At 35.9% G+C, this 17,775-nt stretch overlaps 1 protein-coding gene across 1 annotated transcript; it reads left to right on the top strand.

Annotated features, from left to right (window-relative positions):
- Window positions 1-526: 526 nt before the first annotated feature.
- Window positions 527-17,453, top strand: Samd9 (sterile alpha motif domain containing 9). Its single transcript, XM_015506723.2, has 3 exons — window positions 527-731; window positions 4,127-4,197; window positions 11,209-17,453. Exon 3 carries the CDS (start codon window positions 11,217-11,219, stop codon window positions 15,969-15,971), a length of 4,755 nt encoding a protein of 1,584 aa, XP_015362209.1. The 5' UTR covers window positions 527-731; window positions 4,127-4,197; window positions 11,209-11,216; the 3' UTR covers window positions 15,972-17,453.
- Window positions 17,454-17,775: the final 322 nt, after the last annotated feature.

Here is a 17,775-nt window from a genome sequence, read left to right as displayed (position 1 = left end):
TCTTGAGGGCAGGGGTCTCATGATTTCCTTAGTGGGTTAGTGAAAAAAGAAAGAGATATCCAAATAAGCAAAGCTTGCTCTATCTGGTCCTGTGGTCCCTGTGCCACTTTAGGACTCTGTAGAGAGTTACCACAAGCAAGAAGACTTACTAGAGGTAGTCTCTCAACCTTGGACTTCCCCGCCTATAAAACTGTAAATTATTTCCATTGCAGTGTTTAGTCATTCAACAGAAAATAAATGAAGACAATAATTAAGTGTAATGAAAGAGAGAAAGAAAACTGGTATTCTCAAGGGATCAATTAGGACAATATCTGTCCATTTATGAGCAATGTAACAGGACTCTATGCAGCCTTCAAAACTCTTGAGAGCCTTCAAAATCCAAAGATGTTAAGTCTTTGGGTTTCAACCAAACGTACCAGAAGGTGGTAAAGTCGTGAGTGGCAAGAAAAGCATGTCAGAGGGAAAAGTCTGCTCTCAGATCTGAGAAACGAAACTGAAATCAAGCCAAGTTTCTTCCTTCCCCAACCTCCGGAATCGCACACACCCTATTGTTTCTCAGTCAGTTGCTGCTAGCATTGAGACAGGAGGCTATATAAGCTTTCACAGAAACTGGAATGAAGAAAATACTCTCTTCTAACATCCGAGGAGGAAGAAAACTGGATATCAGATGGTTTCTGCACTAAAACAGATGATTTTCTGCTCCTTTGTACAGAAGAAATTTGACAATCAGGGTAAGTACAATATCTCTTATTAATATTACTGACATCTATGCAGCAATCTGTTGAATAGGGAGAATTTCACTTTGCATTTAGAAAAATGAAAAGCACCAAAACTAAATATGGTAATATTCTAAGCCTACAGCTTCCAGACCGCTTGTTCTTGACAGGAGTCTGCTTATATGAGTCATAACATTCCATAAACGATATAATTGAAAACTAGAGGGACTTTTTTGAATGAAATTCCCAATGCATAATAGCATTTTCAGAAAGAACAGAAAATGAAAATTTTAAAGTTTACATTACTTAAAGATACTTTCCACTGTCTTAAGGAATAGGCAGCTTAAAAAACAGAATTTCCTGGTAGTTTCTTAGAAATTAGTGTCAGACAAGGTCTATCAATGACAGACAGACTACTACAGGAAGTCCTTGCAATTTGGGCAGCTTTATGTTTCTGGTAGAATCATAGTTTATGTCTGATTTCCCCTGGAAGCAATGAATAAAGTATTGTGAGAGTATAAGAGGATTGCATTTTTAATAATTTTTAAGTAAAGCTAACAAATCTCACGGTTAACAGTTCATAACCTACATGGTGGGTTCAACCATCAAACAAATTGTGTTTCCTGTTTCTTACTGGTGGCTAGGATGCTCAAAAGCAGCTTTTCAGGTGACTTTTTAAAGTACATAGAATTTCCAGGCATGGTGGTGCATGCCTGTAATCTCAGCGAATTAGGAGCCTGAGGCAGGAAGATCCCAAGTTCAAGGCAAACCTCAGCAACTTATCGAAGTCCTAAGCAACTTGTTGAGACCCTGTCTCAAAATTAAAAAAAAAAAATCAAAAGGTCTGGGGATATGGCTCAGTGGTTAAGTACCTCTGGGTTTAATCCCCAGTATCAAAATAAAATAATAATTTAAAAGAAATTTTAATTTATGGTAAAAAAAAATCTGTGAACAGTGGCATACACGAGAACTCATTCCTCTCATGAATATGCTCCAAAAGTGTCATCTTCAATATTTTTAAGTGGTTTATTGAAAGGCACTGCACTTCAGAGCATTAATTACCAGAATACACAAAGTAAAAAACAAAACTTAATACCAAAACAACAAGACACTGACAGAGGCTTTAGGGGAAGCAGTATGAAAAGTTAACCTGTTCAGTTACGATAGAAACATCCACAATAGGTAGAGAATAGTGAAAAGTCACTCCTTTTTCTCAGCCAAATGTTCAGGTCCAGTTCTATGTTTCCCAACTCTTGTATGAGACCCTGACTTTATGTTTTTACACGTATATGGGATGCAGCTCAAGCATAAATGAAACCATCCATCTAATTCCCTTCTTAGTCTCAGTCTGGTTTATGCTGTATCAGCTAGTGGGGAAAGGCCGAGTGTGTTTTAAACATTGAGAGAGGAAGTCAGAAAGAGCCCAGGAAAAATGTCCAGGATGAAAGGGGCAAGGCATGGGGCATGAGAACCCTGGATATGAGGCTCAGAAATCTAAGAACACCCAGGAGTCAAACAATCAGGGTGCCGCTGCTGTATGAGTCACAGTAGTGTTATTGCGACAGATATGAACTATACTTTCACAGGGTGGAGTAATAGGGCTCAGCAGAAGGACATATGAGCATATGAGGTTTTGCTTAGATATGAGGATTGCTAAAGGAAGGTGGGGCCAGCTGTTAGACCACGACAAGTACTGTTCTTTCATTGTGTATATATACCTCATTTTCTTTATCCATTCATCTGTTGAAGGGCACCTAGGCTGGTTCCATAGCTTAGCTCTTGTGAATTCACCTGCTATAAACATTGATGTAGCCACATATGTATCACTATAGTGTGCTAACTTTAAATCCTTTGGATATATACCAAGCAGTGGTACAACTATGTCAAATGATGGTTCCATTCCTAGTTTTTTGTTTTTGTTTTTGAGGACTCTCCATCCTGCTCTCCGGAGTGGTTGCCCCAATTTGCAGTCCCACCAGCAATGTATGAGTATACCCTTCCCCACATCCTCAATAACATTTATTGTTAATTGTATTCTTGATAATTGCCATTCTGACTGGAGTGAGATGAAATCTCAGTGTAGTTTTAATTTGCATTTCTCTAATTGCTAGAGATGTTGAACAGTTTTTCATATATTTGCTGACTATTTGTATTTCTTCTTTGAAGTGTCTGTTCAGTTCCTTAGCCCATTTTATTGATGGGTTTTTTGTTTTTGTTTTTTGTCTTTGTTTTTGTTGGTGTTGTTGTTTTGGTATTAAGTTTTTTTACTTTGTATATTCTGGTAATTAATGCTCTGAAGTGCAGGTGGCAAAAATTTTTCTCCCAATCTGTAGGCGCTCTGTTCATATTCACCATTGTTTGCTTTACTCTGAAGAAGCTTTTTAGTTTAATTTCATCCCATTTGTTGATTCTTGATTTTACTACTTATGCTTTAGGAGGCTTATTAAGGAAGGCTATTCCTAAACAGACATGATGTAGATTTGGGCCTACTTTTTCCTCTATTAGGTGCAGAGTCTTAGGTCTAATGCCTAAGTCCTTGATCCACTTTGAGTTGAGTTTGGTGCAGGATGAGATATAGGGGTTTAATTTCATTTTGCTACATATGGATTTCCAGTTTTCCAAGCACCGTTTGTTGAAGAAGGTATCTTTTCTCTAATGTGTGTTTTGGGCAGTTTGGCCTAGTATGAGATAATGTTATTTATGGGGATTTGTCTCTGTGTCTTCTGTTCTGTACCACTGTGTGTGACTATACACAGATCAAGATCCTTGTGCTTCTCAGAAAATAATCACCACACCAAGTCATTCTGATTTCTGCTGTAGATTAAATTTGCCTATTCTTGAACTTCATATAGATGGAATCCAACAATATATTTTATGTTGTACTGGATCTATTCGTTTAGGGTTACAGTTGTGAGATTCATCTCTGTTTTTGCTTGTATCAGTAATTTTTCATTAGGATTGCTGAGTCATAGACATAATTAACTTTACAAAAACTGTCGGTTTCTCCAATTTACGTTTCTACTGGCAATGTCTGAGAGCTCCATTGACCCCACCTCTTCACCAGCATGTCAGCCTTTCATTGTAGCCATTCTGGTGGGTGCGTAGGGTCATCTCCCTGAAGTTTGATTTTGCATGTTGGTGATAGTTAAACATTTTGGAGCATATCTAGGTTCCAATCCATCACATCCACATTGTGACTGTCAAAAGCCACACTGGTTTCCCTTCCTCCTGGAGGGTCATGACTTCTCCTCAAGTCCAGCTCAGAATCAGAAAATGCCCCAAAGCTTACCTAGGCTTCTTTCCTTTCTGAATTTTAGTCCATCCGGCCTTTGTCATCTAATATGTTATCTCCGTGATCATTTCAAAGGCAAGTCATGTAGCTTTCCTCACCTCCTTTCTTGTTGTTGCAGTGAGAGCATCGGCAGCCTTGGTGATCTCACAGGAAAGTGGTCTCCTTCCATTCCTTCTCCAGTCAGTTTTGGTAAGTTACATTTTTGGATGAATTTGTCTGTTAACCTCAGTCTTCAATTTTACTCATGTACAGTTGGTTGCAATATTCCCTAACTGCTTTAATTTTTACAGCACCTCTTATTGCCTATTTGTGACATCTCTCTTTTATTTGTTGTTTAATCCTTCCACAGGTGTGTCAACTTTATTACTCTTTGTTGATGACTTTTGATCTTCTTTCCATCTCTCTGTTGGAACTATGGTTTCCATTTTTTAGATTTTTGCCCTTTGTTTTCTTCCTCCTTCTTCCTGCCTCATATTTGTTTTATTGTTCTTTGAGTTTACTAAATTGGCATTTAGTTCACTGTCAATCATTTTTCTATTTTTATAAAAGCACTTAAGGCTATAACTATTTGTATAAATATTGTTGACACTGCTTTTTATAAGTTTTGATGTGCAGCAGTTTCATTGCTGCTAGGTTCTATATATTTTTCCTCTCTAATGTATGACATTGCAAGTTTTTAATTTCTATTTTTTGATTCCTCATTTAATAAAGCTCTGAAGTTATATTTTAAAAAGAACAAAGATTATGCAATTGGTAACACGTAAATAAAGTATACCTTATTCATAGGGTTTTACAAATTAAGGCAAAAAAATTAGTTTACAACGTGGGAGACAAGAGGTCCTTAGACGTGCTAAGGAAAGATGTATATAATTAGGAGTAAATGGTAATATAAAGTGCATTCTATTTAAGAGGAGCTTTCATACTGCTGAGAAAAAGGGCTTAGTGAATAAGCAAAAAGTGGAGTGACTTAGCTTGCTAATATGCAAAAGTGGAAGACCTTATGAACCATTTGAGAGACAACATGACTCAGCCACTTCTCTGCCATTTTTAGGATGAAGGGCTGAATGTTTTCATGTTACTACCATAAAATTATCTACTAAGCTCTTCATTTGCGTAGAATGGGTTAAATCCATGCAGTCTTGATATCCTGACATCTAGAGCCTCAGACAATTACTGGAGGAGTTTTTGCAACACAATTCCTATTATAGCCTTCATGAAATTATACTACAAACTGTTGAATAGTAAGGGCTTATTTAATTCCAAATTTACAGAATGATGCTGTTTGACAGTTTTGAATGATTCAGTAAATCTTTAATCAATAGATAAATATATAAATTTATGCACTTCGTGGGACAATTTTAAATTTATAAAAAATGTGAACTCATTGAAAAATGAAACCAGTGCTAATGACATTTCTGAAAAAAATGGATTTTGATGTGCTGATATATGTTTTAGAGATAGTGAATTTCTTTCTTTTTTTTAGAGAGAGAGAGAGAGAACTTTTTAATATTTATTTTTCAGTTTTCAGTGGACACAACATCTTTATTTTATTTTTTATGTGGTGCTGAGGATCGAACCCAGCGCCCCATGCATGCCAGGCGAGCGTGATACCGCTTAAGCCACATCCCCAGCCCCGAGATATTTCATTAAAATAGAAATCTTACTCAATTTTGAACATAATTTTTCCTAAATAAGTCTTTTTAATGTTTTTAAATTTATATATGACAGCAGAATGCATTACAATTCATATTACACATATAGAGCACAAATTTTTCAAATCTCTGGTTTTATACAAAGTATATCCACACCAATTCGTGTCTTCATACATGTACTTTGGATAATGATGTCTGTCACATTCCACCATCATTTCTAACCCATGCCCCTCCCTTCCCCTCCCACCCCTCTGCCCCATCTAGAGTTGTCTATTCCTCCCATGCCCCACCTCCCTACTCCACTATGAATCAGCCTCCTTGTATCAGAGAAGACATTCAGCATTTGTTTTTTTTTGGAATTGGCTAACTTCACTTAGCATTATCTCCTCTAACTCTATCCATTTACCTGCAAACACCATGATTTTATTCTCTTTTTTTTTCTGAGTAATATTCCATTGTGTATATATATGCCACATTTTTTTATCCATTCATCTACTGAAGGGCATCTAGGTTAGTTCCACAGCTTAGCTATTGTGAATTGTACTGCTATAAACATTGATGTGGCTGTGTCCCTGTAGTAAACTTTTCATTTGAGATCACTATCATTCACCTGGGGTACAACTTTTGCCTAGCCCTAGATCATGAAGATTTTCTCCTATGTATTTACTAAAAGTTTCTTAATTTTATATTTTACATGGAAGTCCATTCCAAGTCAATTTTGGCATAAGGTATGAGATCAGGTTGGGATTATTTAATTTTTGCATATGGATGTCCAATTACTCCAGCATCATTTGTTGAAACAACCATCCAATCTTCATTGAATTATTTTTGCGTCTTTGTCAAATATCAATGGGGCATATTTGTGTGGGTTTACTTCTGGAATCCTATTCTATTCCAGTGGTATATCTATCTCTCTACCAATACCATGCAGCTTTGATTATTGTAGTTATAAAATGTCTTTAAAAAACAATTTCTCTCACTTTATTATTATTAAAATTTTTGAAACTAGTATTCTTCCTTTGCCTCTCCATACAAATTTTACAAGAATTTTATTTATCTATAAAGAATCATACTGGAATTTTGATACACATTATGTTAAACCTGTTTAATATCTGTAGAAAATTAACATACATACTATGTAAAATTCCCACGTGAACACAGTATGTGTCCCCATTTATTTAGATCCCTGATTTCTTTCAGTGTTTTGTACTTTTGAGCATAAAAGTCAACTATATGTTTTGCTAGACTTATACATATATGTTTACATATATATATATATATATATATATATATATATATATATATATGAAGTATATCAGGATTTTTTGTTTGTTTTGTTTTGGTTTTATTTTTATTGATTCCTAAAGGAATTGATTTTTAATATTTTTTTCATATGTTCATTGCTCACTTATAGAAAGACATTTTTATTTTTATCTTGTGCTCTGAAATATTGAAGAACGCAATTGTATCCTATGAATTATTTGTCATTTTCCATGTAGCTAATCAAGTCATTTGAAAATAAGTACAGTTTTATTTCTTCCTTTGCATACTCTGTTTTTCCTCTTCTTTTCTTGCTTTATTGCACTGGCCAGAACTTCCAGCAATCTGTCAAGGAAGTATGAGTAGAGTTAGGCATCTTTCCTTGCTCCCATTCTAATGGAAAAAGCATTGGGTTTCACCATTAGTTGTGTGAGCTGTAGATTTTTTTGTAGATACTCTTTATCAGACTCTACTCTGTTCCTGTTTTTCTAAGAGTTTTAACTATAATGCATGTTTTGAATTTTGTCAAAAAGTTCTTTTCACATCCTTTGATGTGATTATGTGATTTTTCTTTGATATCCTGTCATTATGGCAGATTTCACTTACTGACTTCTGAATAGTCAACCATCTTGCATCCCTGGAATAAACCCTATCTCATAAGATAATTAGGTTATGATTCTCTTATATTGCTAAGTTCTACTTGCTATTATTATGTTAATAGTTCTTTTGTATATTCATGGAGGATATGGATTTGTGGTTGTATGTTTTATGCTGTCTTTGTTGTTCTTTCTAATAGCATAATACTAGTTTCATAAATAAATTGGTAGATATTCCTCTTTTTTAGTTTTCTGAAGGAGATTGTGTAGAATCAGTGTTAAATCTTTAAATGCTTGGAATTTAAAATGAAGTGTTATACTTTCATTTTTACGCATTGCAATATATTTCTTTATTTTACTTGAGACTTCCTCTTTGGCCCATGAATGATTTAGAAGAGCATGTTTTGTGAGATTCCTCTTTTCTGTTATCAATTTCTATTACAATTTCTTGTGGTTAACAAACATTCTGTGTGGTTTCAATTTTTTTCATTTTTTTTAGTTATATCTGATAGTATCTTGTATTTTGACATATTTATACAACCATGTGGTATATCTTATTCTATTTAGAATTCCAGTCTCATGGATTTATGTGATGTGGAATTTCACTGTGACATATTCCTCTGTATACATAGGAGAGTTATGTCAGATTCATTCAATTGTCTTTCATATTTCTGTCCCCCACTCCCCTCCCTTCATTCCCCTTTGTCTAATCCAATGAACTTCTATTCTTCCCTTCCCCCCTTGTTGTGTGTTAGCATCCATATATTAGAGAGAACATTCAACATTTGATTTATTGGGATTGGCTTATTTCACTTAACATTGTTGATAGTCTACAGTTCCATCCATTTATTGATAAATGCCATAATTTCATTCTTCTTTATGGTGGAGTAATATTTCACTGTGTATATATACCACATTTTCTTTATCCACTCATCTGTTGAAGGCACCTAGGCTGGTTCCATAGTTTAGTTTTTGTGAATTGACCTGCTATAAACATTGATATGGCTGCATCACTGTAGTATGCTGATTTTAAGTCCTTTGGATATATACTAAGCAGTGGTATAACTATATCAAATGGTGGTTCCATTCCTAGTTTTTTTAAGGAATCTTCATCCTGCTCTCCAGAGTGGTTGCACCAATTTACACTCCCACTGGCAATGTAGGAGTGTAAACTTTTCCCCACATCCTCAATGACATTTATTGTTAATTGTATTCTTGATAATTGCCATTCTGACTAGAGTGAGATGAAATCTCAGTGTAGTTTTAATTTGCATCTCTCTAATTGCTAGATATATTGAACATTTTTTCATATATTTGCTAACTATTAGTATTTCTTCTTTGAATGTCTGTTCGGTTCCATTGCCCATTTATCAATTGAGTTTTTTGGGTTTTTTGGTGTTAGGTTTTTTTTTTTTTTTTAGTTCTTTGTATATTCTGGAGATAAATGCTCTGAGTTAAAGGTGGTAATGATTCTCCCATTCTACAGGCTTTCTGTTCACATTCTTGATTGTTTTTTTTTTTCCTCTGAAGACGCTTTTTAGCTTGACACCATTCCATTTGTTAATTCTTTTTTTAAGAGAGAGAGAGAGAGAGAGAGAGAGAGAGAGAGAGAGAGAGAATTGTTTTAATATTTATTTTTTAGTTTTCGGCGGACACAACATCTTTGTTTGTATGTGGTGCTAAGGATCGAACCAGGCAAGCACGCTACCGCTTGAGCCACATCCCCAGCCCCCATTTGTTAATTCTTGATTTTACTTCTTGTTCTTTAGGAGTCTTGTTGAGGAAGGCAGTTCCTGAGCTGACATGATGGAAAGTTGGGCCTACATTTTCATCTAGTTGGCACAGGGTCTCTGGTCTAATGCCTAAGTCCTTGATATAGTTTGAGTTGAATTTTGTGCATGAAGAGAGATAAGGGTTAAATTTTGGCTTCAATTTTTTAATAATTTATTGAAGTTTGTTTCATCATTTAGGATATGGTCTATCTTGGCACTTGAAAAGAATGGAATATTATTGTTCTTGTTGCAGTATGCTACAAGTATGATATAGAACCTGTTAATTAATGATATTGTTGAGTTTGTCTATATCATCACTATTCTGTTTAACTGTTGTATCAGTGGTTAAGACAAAGGTATTGAAATATTTGACTGTAATTGTGGATTGGTTGAAAACTGAAAAATTTGATCGGTACTTGACTCACACATTTGCAACTTTTTTATCTGATGCTTATACTTTAAGACTGCTATGAAATCTAGTTAGACTGACTCTTTTATCAGTATATAATATTCCTGTCTCTAGCAAATTTCTATACTTGGAAGACTATTTTATCCAACATTCATGTAGCTACTTCTGTGTTTATTAATATTTGTATGAGCCTGATATGGTGGTGTACACTTGTAGTTCCAACAACTCAGGAAGCTGAGGCTCAGCAATTTAAAGAGAACTTGTCTCAAAATAAAAATGTTTTATAAGGGCTAGGGATAAAGCTCAGTGGTAAATTGTCCATGGATTCAATCCCCCATGCTCCCACCCCCAAATTTTTGACTGACATACTTTTTCTATTTTTTTACCTTCACCCCACCTATATCATTATATTTCCACTGAAAGTCACATAGGCAGGATACACTTGGGTATATTTTGAATTCAGGTTACAAAATTGTCTTTTAATTTCCATAATTAAGTCATTTTTATTTAATGTAAATATTGATACATTAGAAATTGAGTTTGTTTATTTGTTTATTTATATTTGTTCTTCTCTGTTCTATTTTTCCTTTGTCTTATTTTCCTGCCTTCTTCTGGGTTACTTGAAAATTAAGTACAATTACATTTCCATTTACAATGTCTTTGAGTACATCATTTTGTATACATTTTCACTGGTTACTGTAGATGTTATACTATATATACTTAACTTATGACAGTCTGACAGTATTATTGTACCAATCTCAAGGGTAGAAACCTTAGCTTCCTCCATATGTTCAGAGTTAAGATCTGTCCTAAGGGGTTCAGTGGATAGAAAAGGCCCTGGATCAATGTCATACAGTGGCTTTCCTCAGGAAGATTCAGAGTAAGTATGCCTGACCAGCTATAGGTCATGAATAGCCCAATATGCTACTGTGGATTTTATTTATATTCCCTGAATAGAGAACACAAAAGGTCACAATGATGTTGCAACAAGTAACCTAATTATACCTCAAAAATGTTCATATGTATCTCATGAATATTTTATGACTATTTGGTCTTTCTCTTCTTTCGTAGCTATGACCGACTCTTAGCTGTGACAACTCGATTTAGTTCATCTATCATCACCTTTCACAAACAACTTGTATCTACATTTATTGTCATATATCCTCTTTTTATTTTCTATAGTAGAATTGAATATTCTTAAATTACACAGCAAATGCCCATTACAGCAAATAACCATGAAGAAGAATGAAACATCTCTACATATACTACTTGGCAGCATCTCTCATATACTTAGTGCAAAAAGCAAGGTAAAGTAAATTTTGGATAGCCTGATGCCCTTCATAGGAGACAAGTGCTCATACATACATATTTGGTAGCATTCCTGGGAGAACATGGAATAAATTGGTGATAAGACCTTTTAAAATTCTGTAACACATGTATATGACCCATAATAACTTCTTTCAAAGTTTTACTGGTAAAACAATAAATGATTATTCTTTCTCTAACTATAGGTATCACAATGGCAGAGCAACTAAACCTTCCAGAAAATACAGATGACTGGACAAAAGAAGATGTAAACCGATGGTTAGAAAGCCATAAGGTTGACCAAAAGCACAGGGACACCTTGATGGCCCAGGATGTGAACGGTGCCATCCTGAAGTGGTTAAACAAAACGAATCTTGTGGATATGGGCATAACCCATGGACCAGCTATCCAAATAGAAGAGCTCTTCAAGGAATTACTGAAAACATCCTCTCGAGATCCTACTCAGACATCCAAGGGGAAAAAAGGCAGTAAAAATATTCCCCCAAAACAAACTGTGAAGCAAAAGGAAAGTAAAGAGACTTTGGAACAAAAACAAAAGAATAACAACGATTCAGATGTGTCCAATGCCACTACGAGTCCAGTGGCTACAGGCTCCAAGTCACTGAAAGATGAGCTCATGGAAGATGAAACAGATGACTTAAAGGAGAAGCAGCCATGCCTAGAACCAACATGTATCCCATATCCTTTTGATGAATCCAGTGATCCATATCGTTATAAATTACATTTCATTCTACAGCCTGAAACTGGATCACGCAATCTCATCGATCCAGCACGTGAGTTCAAGGCCTTCACAAATACAAAAACAGCCACAGAAGAGGATATTAAGATGAAATTTAGCAACGAGGTTTTCCGATTTGCCTCAGCTTGTATGAATTCACGTACCAATGGCACCATTCATTTGGGAGTCGAAGACAAACCCCATGGAAAAATTGTTGGTGTGCAAATCACCAAAGTCACTAAAGAAGCCCTAATTGAACACTTCCATAAGATGATACATCAGTATTTTGAAGCACATCAGGTCCAACAAGCAGAGAAGTGCATTCGAGAGCCCAGATTTGTGGAAGTTTTACTGCCAAACAGTACTGTATCTGACAGATTTGTTATAGAAGTGGATGTCATTCCACAATATGCAGAATGTGGAGAGGACTATTTCCAGATCAAAATGCAAAACTGTAACAACAAAGCATGGGAACAAAGTTCAAAATACTCTGTCTTTGTGAGAGATGGGCCCAAATCTAAGGACATCACAAAAAGTAAGTCGGACTTCAAAGCTTTTAAACTAGACTTAAAAAAAGTGGCAGAGTCTAGGAAAGAAGCAGAAGAAAAATGCAAAGAAAAGCCAAATAAAAACAAAAGTGAGGGGTCCAAGCTAGTTAAACTGTTGACAGGAAATCAAGATTTGCTGGACAATTCATTCTATGACTGGTACATTCTTGTAACAAATAAATGTAACCCAGAGCAAACAAAACACTTGGATTTCCTCAAGGAAATCAAGTGGTTTGCTGTGTTAGAGTTTGATCCCGAATCAGCAAGGAATGGAGTCGTCAAAGCTTTCAAAGAAAGCCGAGTAGCAAACCTTCACACTCCAAGTCTGTTTGCAGAAGGGACCACGTGGAGTGACAAGATTTCTAGTCTGAATCTTTACCAGCAACCCAGCTGGATTTTCTGCAATGGGAGGTCAGACCTTGACAGTGAAAAATACAAACCCTTAGATCCAATTTCCTGGCAAAGGGAAAGAGCTTCTGAAGTCAGGAAACTGATTTCATTCCTCACACGTGAAGACATAATGCCAAGAGGGAAGTTTTTGGTGGTGTTTCTATTACTCTCCTCTGTGGATGACCCCAGAGACCCCCTCATCGAGACTTTCTGTGCTTTCTACCAAGATCTCAAAGGAATGGAAAGTATACTGTGTATTTGTGTACATTCACACATATGCCAGGGATGGAAAGACCTGCTTGAAGCAAGATTAACGAAACACCAAGATGAATTATCAAACCAATGTATTTCTGCCTTAAATCTTGAAGAAATAAATGGCACTGTTCTGAAACTAAAATCTGTAACTCGATCCTCAAAGAGATTATTGCCCTCAGTTGGTTCATCTACTGTCCTTCTGAAGAAAGAAGAAGAAATCATGACTGCCCTGGAAATTCTCTGTGAAAATGAATGTGAAGACACACTCTTGGAGAAAGACCAGAAAAAATTATTAGAATTCAAGGCATCCAAAGAGGAAGACTTCTACCGAGGTGGCAAAGTATCATGGTGGAACTTCTACTTTTCTTCTGAAAGCTATTTTTCATCTTTTGTTAAAAGAGATAAGTATGAAAGACTGGAAGAAATGATTCAAAACTGGGCAGATTCTTCTAAACAAACATGTGCCAAAATCCTTCATTTGTATCATCATCCAGGCTGTGGAGGGACTACCTTGGCTATGCATCTTCTGTGGGATCTAAGGAAGAAATTCAGATGTGCTGTGCTGAAAAATAAGACAGTGGATTTTTCTGAAATTGGAGAACAGGTGACCAATTTAATTACCTATGGGGCATCAGGCCATCAGGAATACTTACCAGTATTGCTCCTTGTTGATGATTTTGAAGAACAAGATAATGTCTACCTTCTGCAAGCTTCCATTCACACAGCTGTAGCTAATAAGCACATTCGATATGAGAGACCTCTAGTGATCATCCTAAATTGCATGAGATCACAAAATCCTGAAAAAAGTGCAAGGAACTCAGACAGTATTGCCCTAATACAACAACTGTCTCCCAAAGAACAGAGAGCTTTTGAGCTTAAATTGAAAGAAATCAAAGAGCAGCATAAAAACTTTGAAGATTTTTATTCCTTCATGATCATGAAAAACAATTTTAATAAAGAGTACATAGAAAATGTGGTGAGGAATATTCTGAAAGGGCAGAATATTTGTACCAAGGAAGCAAAGCTCTTTTCTTTTCTGGCTCTTCTGAGTTCATATGTGCCTGATACCACCATTTCACTCTCACAATGTGAGAAGTTCTTAGGAATCTCAAACAAGAAGGCTTACTGGGGAACAGAAAAACTTGAAGACAAAATGGGCACCTTCTCTACAATTCTGATAAGAACAGAGGTGGAAGAATGTGGGAAATACTGTGGAGTGCGCATCATTCACCCTTTGATTGCAATTCTCTCACTGGAAGAATTGAACAAAAGCTATAACTTGGATAAAAGTCAAATTATGCTGGATTTGCTCACAGAAAATATGTTCTATGATGCTGCCATAGGAAAAAGCAAATTTCTCCAAGATATGCAAACCCTGCTGCTCACACGACAGCGAAACGAACCTGAAGGTACAGGAAACTGGTTTTCCCCATTCATTGAAGCATTACATAAAGATGAAGGCAATGAGGCAGTTAAAGCTGTATTGCTTGAAGGTATCAGTCGATTCAACCCAAATGCATTCATGTGCCAAGCCTTGTCAAGACATTTCTACCTTAAAGAGAAGGATTTCAGCAATGCTCTGAAGTGGGCAAAACAAGCCAAAAAGATAGAACCTGACAATTCCTATATCTCAGACACACTGGGTCAAGTCTACAAAAGTAAAATAAGATGGTGGATAGAAGATAATGGAAGAAATAGGAACATTTCAGTTGATGACCTAACTAGTCTTCTGGAATTAGCTGTACATGCCTCCAGTGCATTCAGAGAATCTCAACAGCAAAGTGAAGATCGAGAATATGAAGTGAAGGAAAGACTGTATCAGAAGTCAAAAAGGAGGTATGACACTTACAACATCGCTGGCTATCAAGGAGAGATAGAAGTTGGACTTTACACAATCCAGATTCTCCAGCTCATTCCATTTTTTGACAATAAAAATGAACTGTCTAAAAGATATATGGTCAATTTTATATCAGGAAATAGTGATATTCCAGGTGATACAAATGAATTTAAAATGGTCCTCAAGAACTTTATTCCTTATCTAACTACATTGCAATCTTCTTTGAAGAAGTCCTTTGATTTTTTTGATGATTACTTTGTCCTTCTAAAACCCAGGAACAACATTAAGCAAAATGAAGAGGCCAAAACTCGGAGGAAAGTAGCTTTATCTTTCAAGAAGTATGTAGATATATTTGGTCCCTTAGCAGAATCACATAGCAGAGATGTTGGATCAAAACTCCATTTGCCACTTCAAGTAGAGAGAAATCGAAGAACCCTAGAAGCTTTAAAAGCAGACAAGTTTTCTGGGCTCCTAGAATATCTTATCAAAAGTCAAGAAGATGCTATAAGCACCATGGAAGATATAGTGAACAAATATACTTTTCTCTCTGAACAATGTATTGTCAAAATGCACCTAAAGGAAAAGCAAAACTTCATCTTGGCCAACATCATTCTCTTTTGTATTAAACCTGCCTCCAAACTAGTGAAGTCAATTAAAAAACTGAAAGAACAGCTTCGAGATGTCTTGCAACAACTAGGACCAACTTACCAATATTCAGAACCTTATTTCCTAGCTTCACTCTTATTCTGGCCAGAAAACCAACAACTGGATCAGGATTCTAAACAAATGGAAAAGTATGCTCAATCATTGCAAAATTCCTTCAGGGGGCAATATAAGCACATGTATCGTACAAAGCAACCTATCGCATATTTCTTTCTTGGAAAAGGAAACAATATGAACAGACTTGTCCACAAAGGAAAAATCGATCAATGCTTTGGAAAGACACCTGATATTAATTTTGTGTGGCAAAGTGGAGATGTATGGAAGGAGAAAAAAGTCCAAGACCTTTTGCTTCGTTTGCAAGGACGAGCTGAAAATAATTGTTTATACATAGAGTATGGGATCAATGAAAAAATCACAATACCCATCACACCCGCTTTCTTGGGTCAACTTAGAAGTGGTAGGAGCATAGAAAAAGTATCTTTTTATCTGGGATTTTCCATTGGAGGCCCACTTGCCTATGACATTGAAATTGTTTAAGAGCCTAATCTTCCTCCAGGAAGGTGGTCTCATTCTCAAACCACCTAATTTGATTTAGATCCAAGAACCATACTTTAAATTGGCAAATTTTTAGACATAGCCCCTGACGTTTTCAGACCTACACAAACAATATTTAATTTGCTATCACATTAAACATTTGGTGATTCCTATAAAGATTATGGTGAAGAAGGAACGAGGGAGAGATGTGGGAAGCAGCAAATCCCTCCCTGGGTTTGGATAACACCACGAAGGACAAAATAATAAGGAGCTGTGGAGGCAATTAAGAGAGACAGACTTAGAAAGTCAGCCATATGGAACCCCACTGCTTCCCCCAGTAACTCCACCAAGGCATGGATTGAGTACAAGGATCTACTTTCTTCTCAAATGTGACATTTTTTCAAAATAAGAAAAAAAATTGTTTTGCTTCCAAGACATTGGACTATCTGGAAAACATTTCTCCAAAATATCAAAAACCTCTCAAGATGAGAAGCAACATTTATTCTGACCAAGTAGATCTTAAATGTATCCTGTGTTTGTCATTTATAGGTCTTCCAAGGAGAAGGGTCACCCGTTTCTCTAAAGGTCATCCCCACAGAGGTCAGCAGATCTTACCAAAGCAGACTGGGAACTAGCTACTGAGTTTATAAAACTCCCTCCAAATAAACAAATGGAGAAATGCACCCAAACTCCAAAGACTGTGAACAAAAAGAACTCCTGAAAAGATTACTGAGTTCCCCACCCAGGGGATCCCAATGCACTGGCAAGATATATGTATAACCCATATGTTGAACAAATGTAACCTGCAAGATAGAATCAGCGTATAGTTTTCTTCTAATAAAATTATGGATATCATCAATGGCTGCCAAAACCCTTAGATGGAATACTGATTTTAAAGAAAAAACTTTATAACCAATTAATCAGATGGTCCTAATCCTGATTGATATGAACATCACAGAGAAAATCTGACTTTTCTGAGCTGGAAGAACCATAGCAGTGTATCACCCATGAGATGTTCTTGCCAAACGATTAAAACTGAATTTGATCAACCATCTAGATCTTACTTCTCTTTTAAAACAAACACAAAAAAGAAAGCATATTGTTAAATACAAGCACAGATATGCAATCAACATATCCAGAAAGCAGAAACTCACAGTTCAAAAAAATTTGATTTCTTCAACAAAAAGAAAACAAAATCAATTCAAAACCAAAACAAACAAAAACAAAAAAGAGGGAGACTAAAGATTATAGGAAACTTACCAACTAAATGCAACACTTAAATTTTGGATCCTGAACTGCACAAACCAATACTAAAAGAAATTATTAAGCGATCAGAAATTTGAACACTGACTCGATATTTGAGAATGTAAGGTTATTGTTGATTTGTTAGGTGAGATGATGATAACATGCTTACATTTTTTACAAGTCTTTTTTTTTCTTTTAGAGATATACACTCCAGTATTTTTGAATAAATGATGTGATTTACGATTTGCTTCAAAGTAATTCTGTATGGGGTGGTGGGGGTGGTGAAAGGTGACAGGGAGTGTGACTGCCAAAGGGAACTGAGCTACCAGTTACTGCATGATGGGAACACGGGAGTTCTTTTTATGTCTCTCTCTCCTGTTGACTGTGCCTTTGAAATTTTGTTATAAAAAGGTTTGTGAAAATAAGCACCAAATAATGCAACAGGTTTTTGTCTTCAGAATCTCATTAGAATTTTTTTTTAACTGAAGGAAGGTTTTCCCTTGTTCCCCATGAAATTTCACCTCCATGATTTATTATCTCTATCTTAATTATTACTTTTAAT

Source organism: Marmota marmota, unplaced genomic scaffold (assembly GCF_001458135.2).
Source record: "Marmota marmota marmota unplaced genomic scaffold, marMar, whole genome shotgun sequence".
Lineage (NCBI taxonomy): Eukaryota > Metazoa > Chordata > Mammalia > Rodentia > Sciuridae > Marmota > Marmota marmota.
Note: the sequence above shows the minus strand (reverse complement) of the source record. Positions and strands in the feature narration are given on the sequence as shown.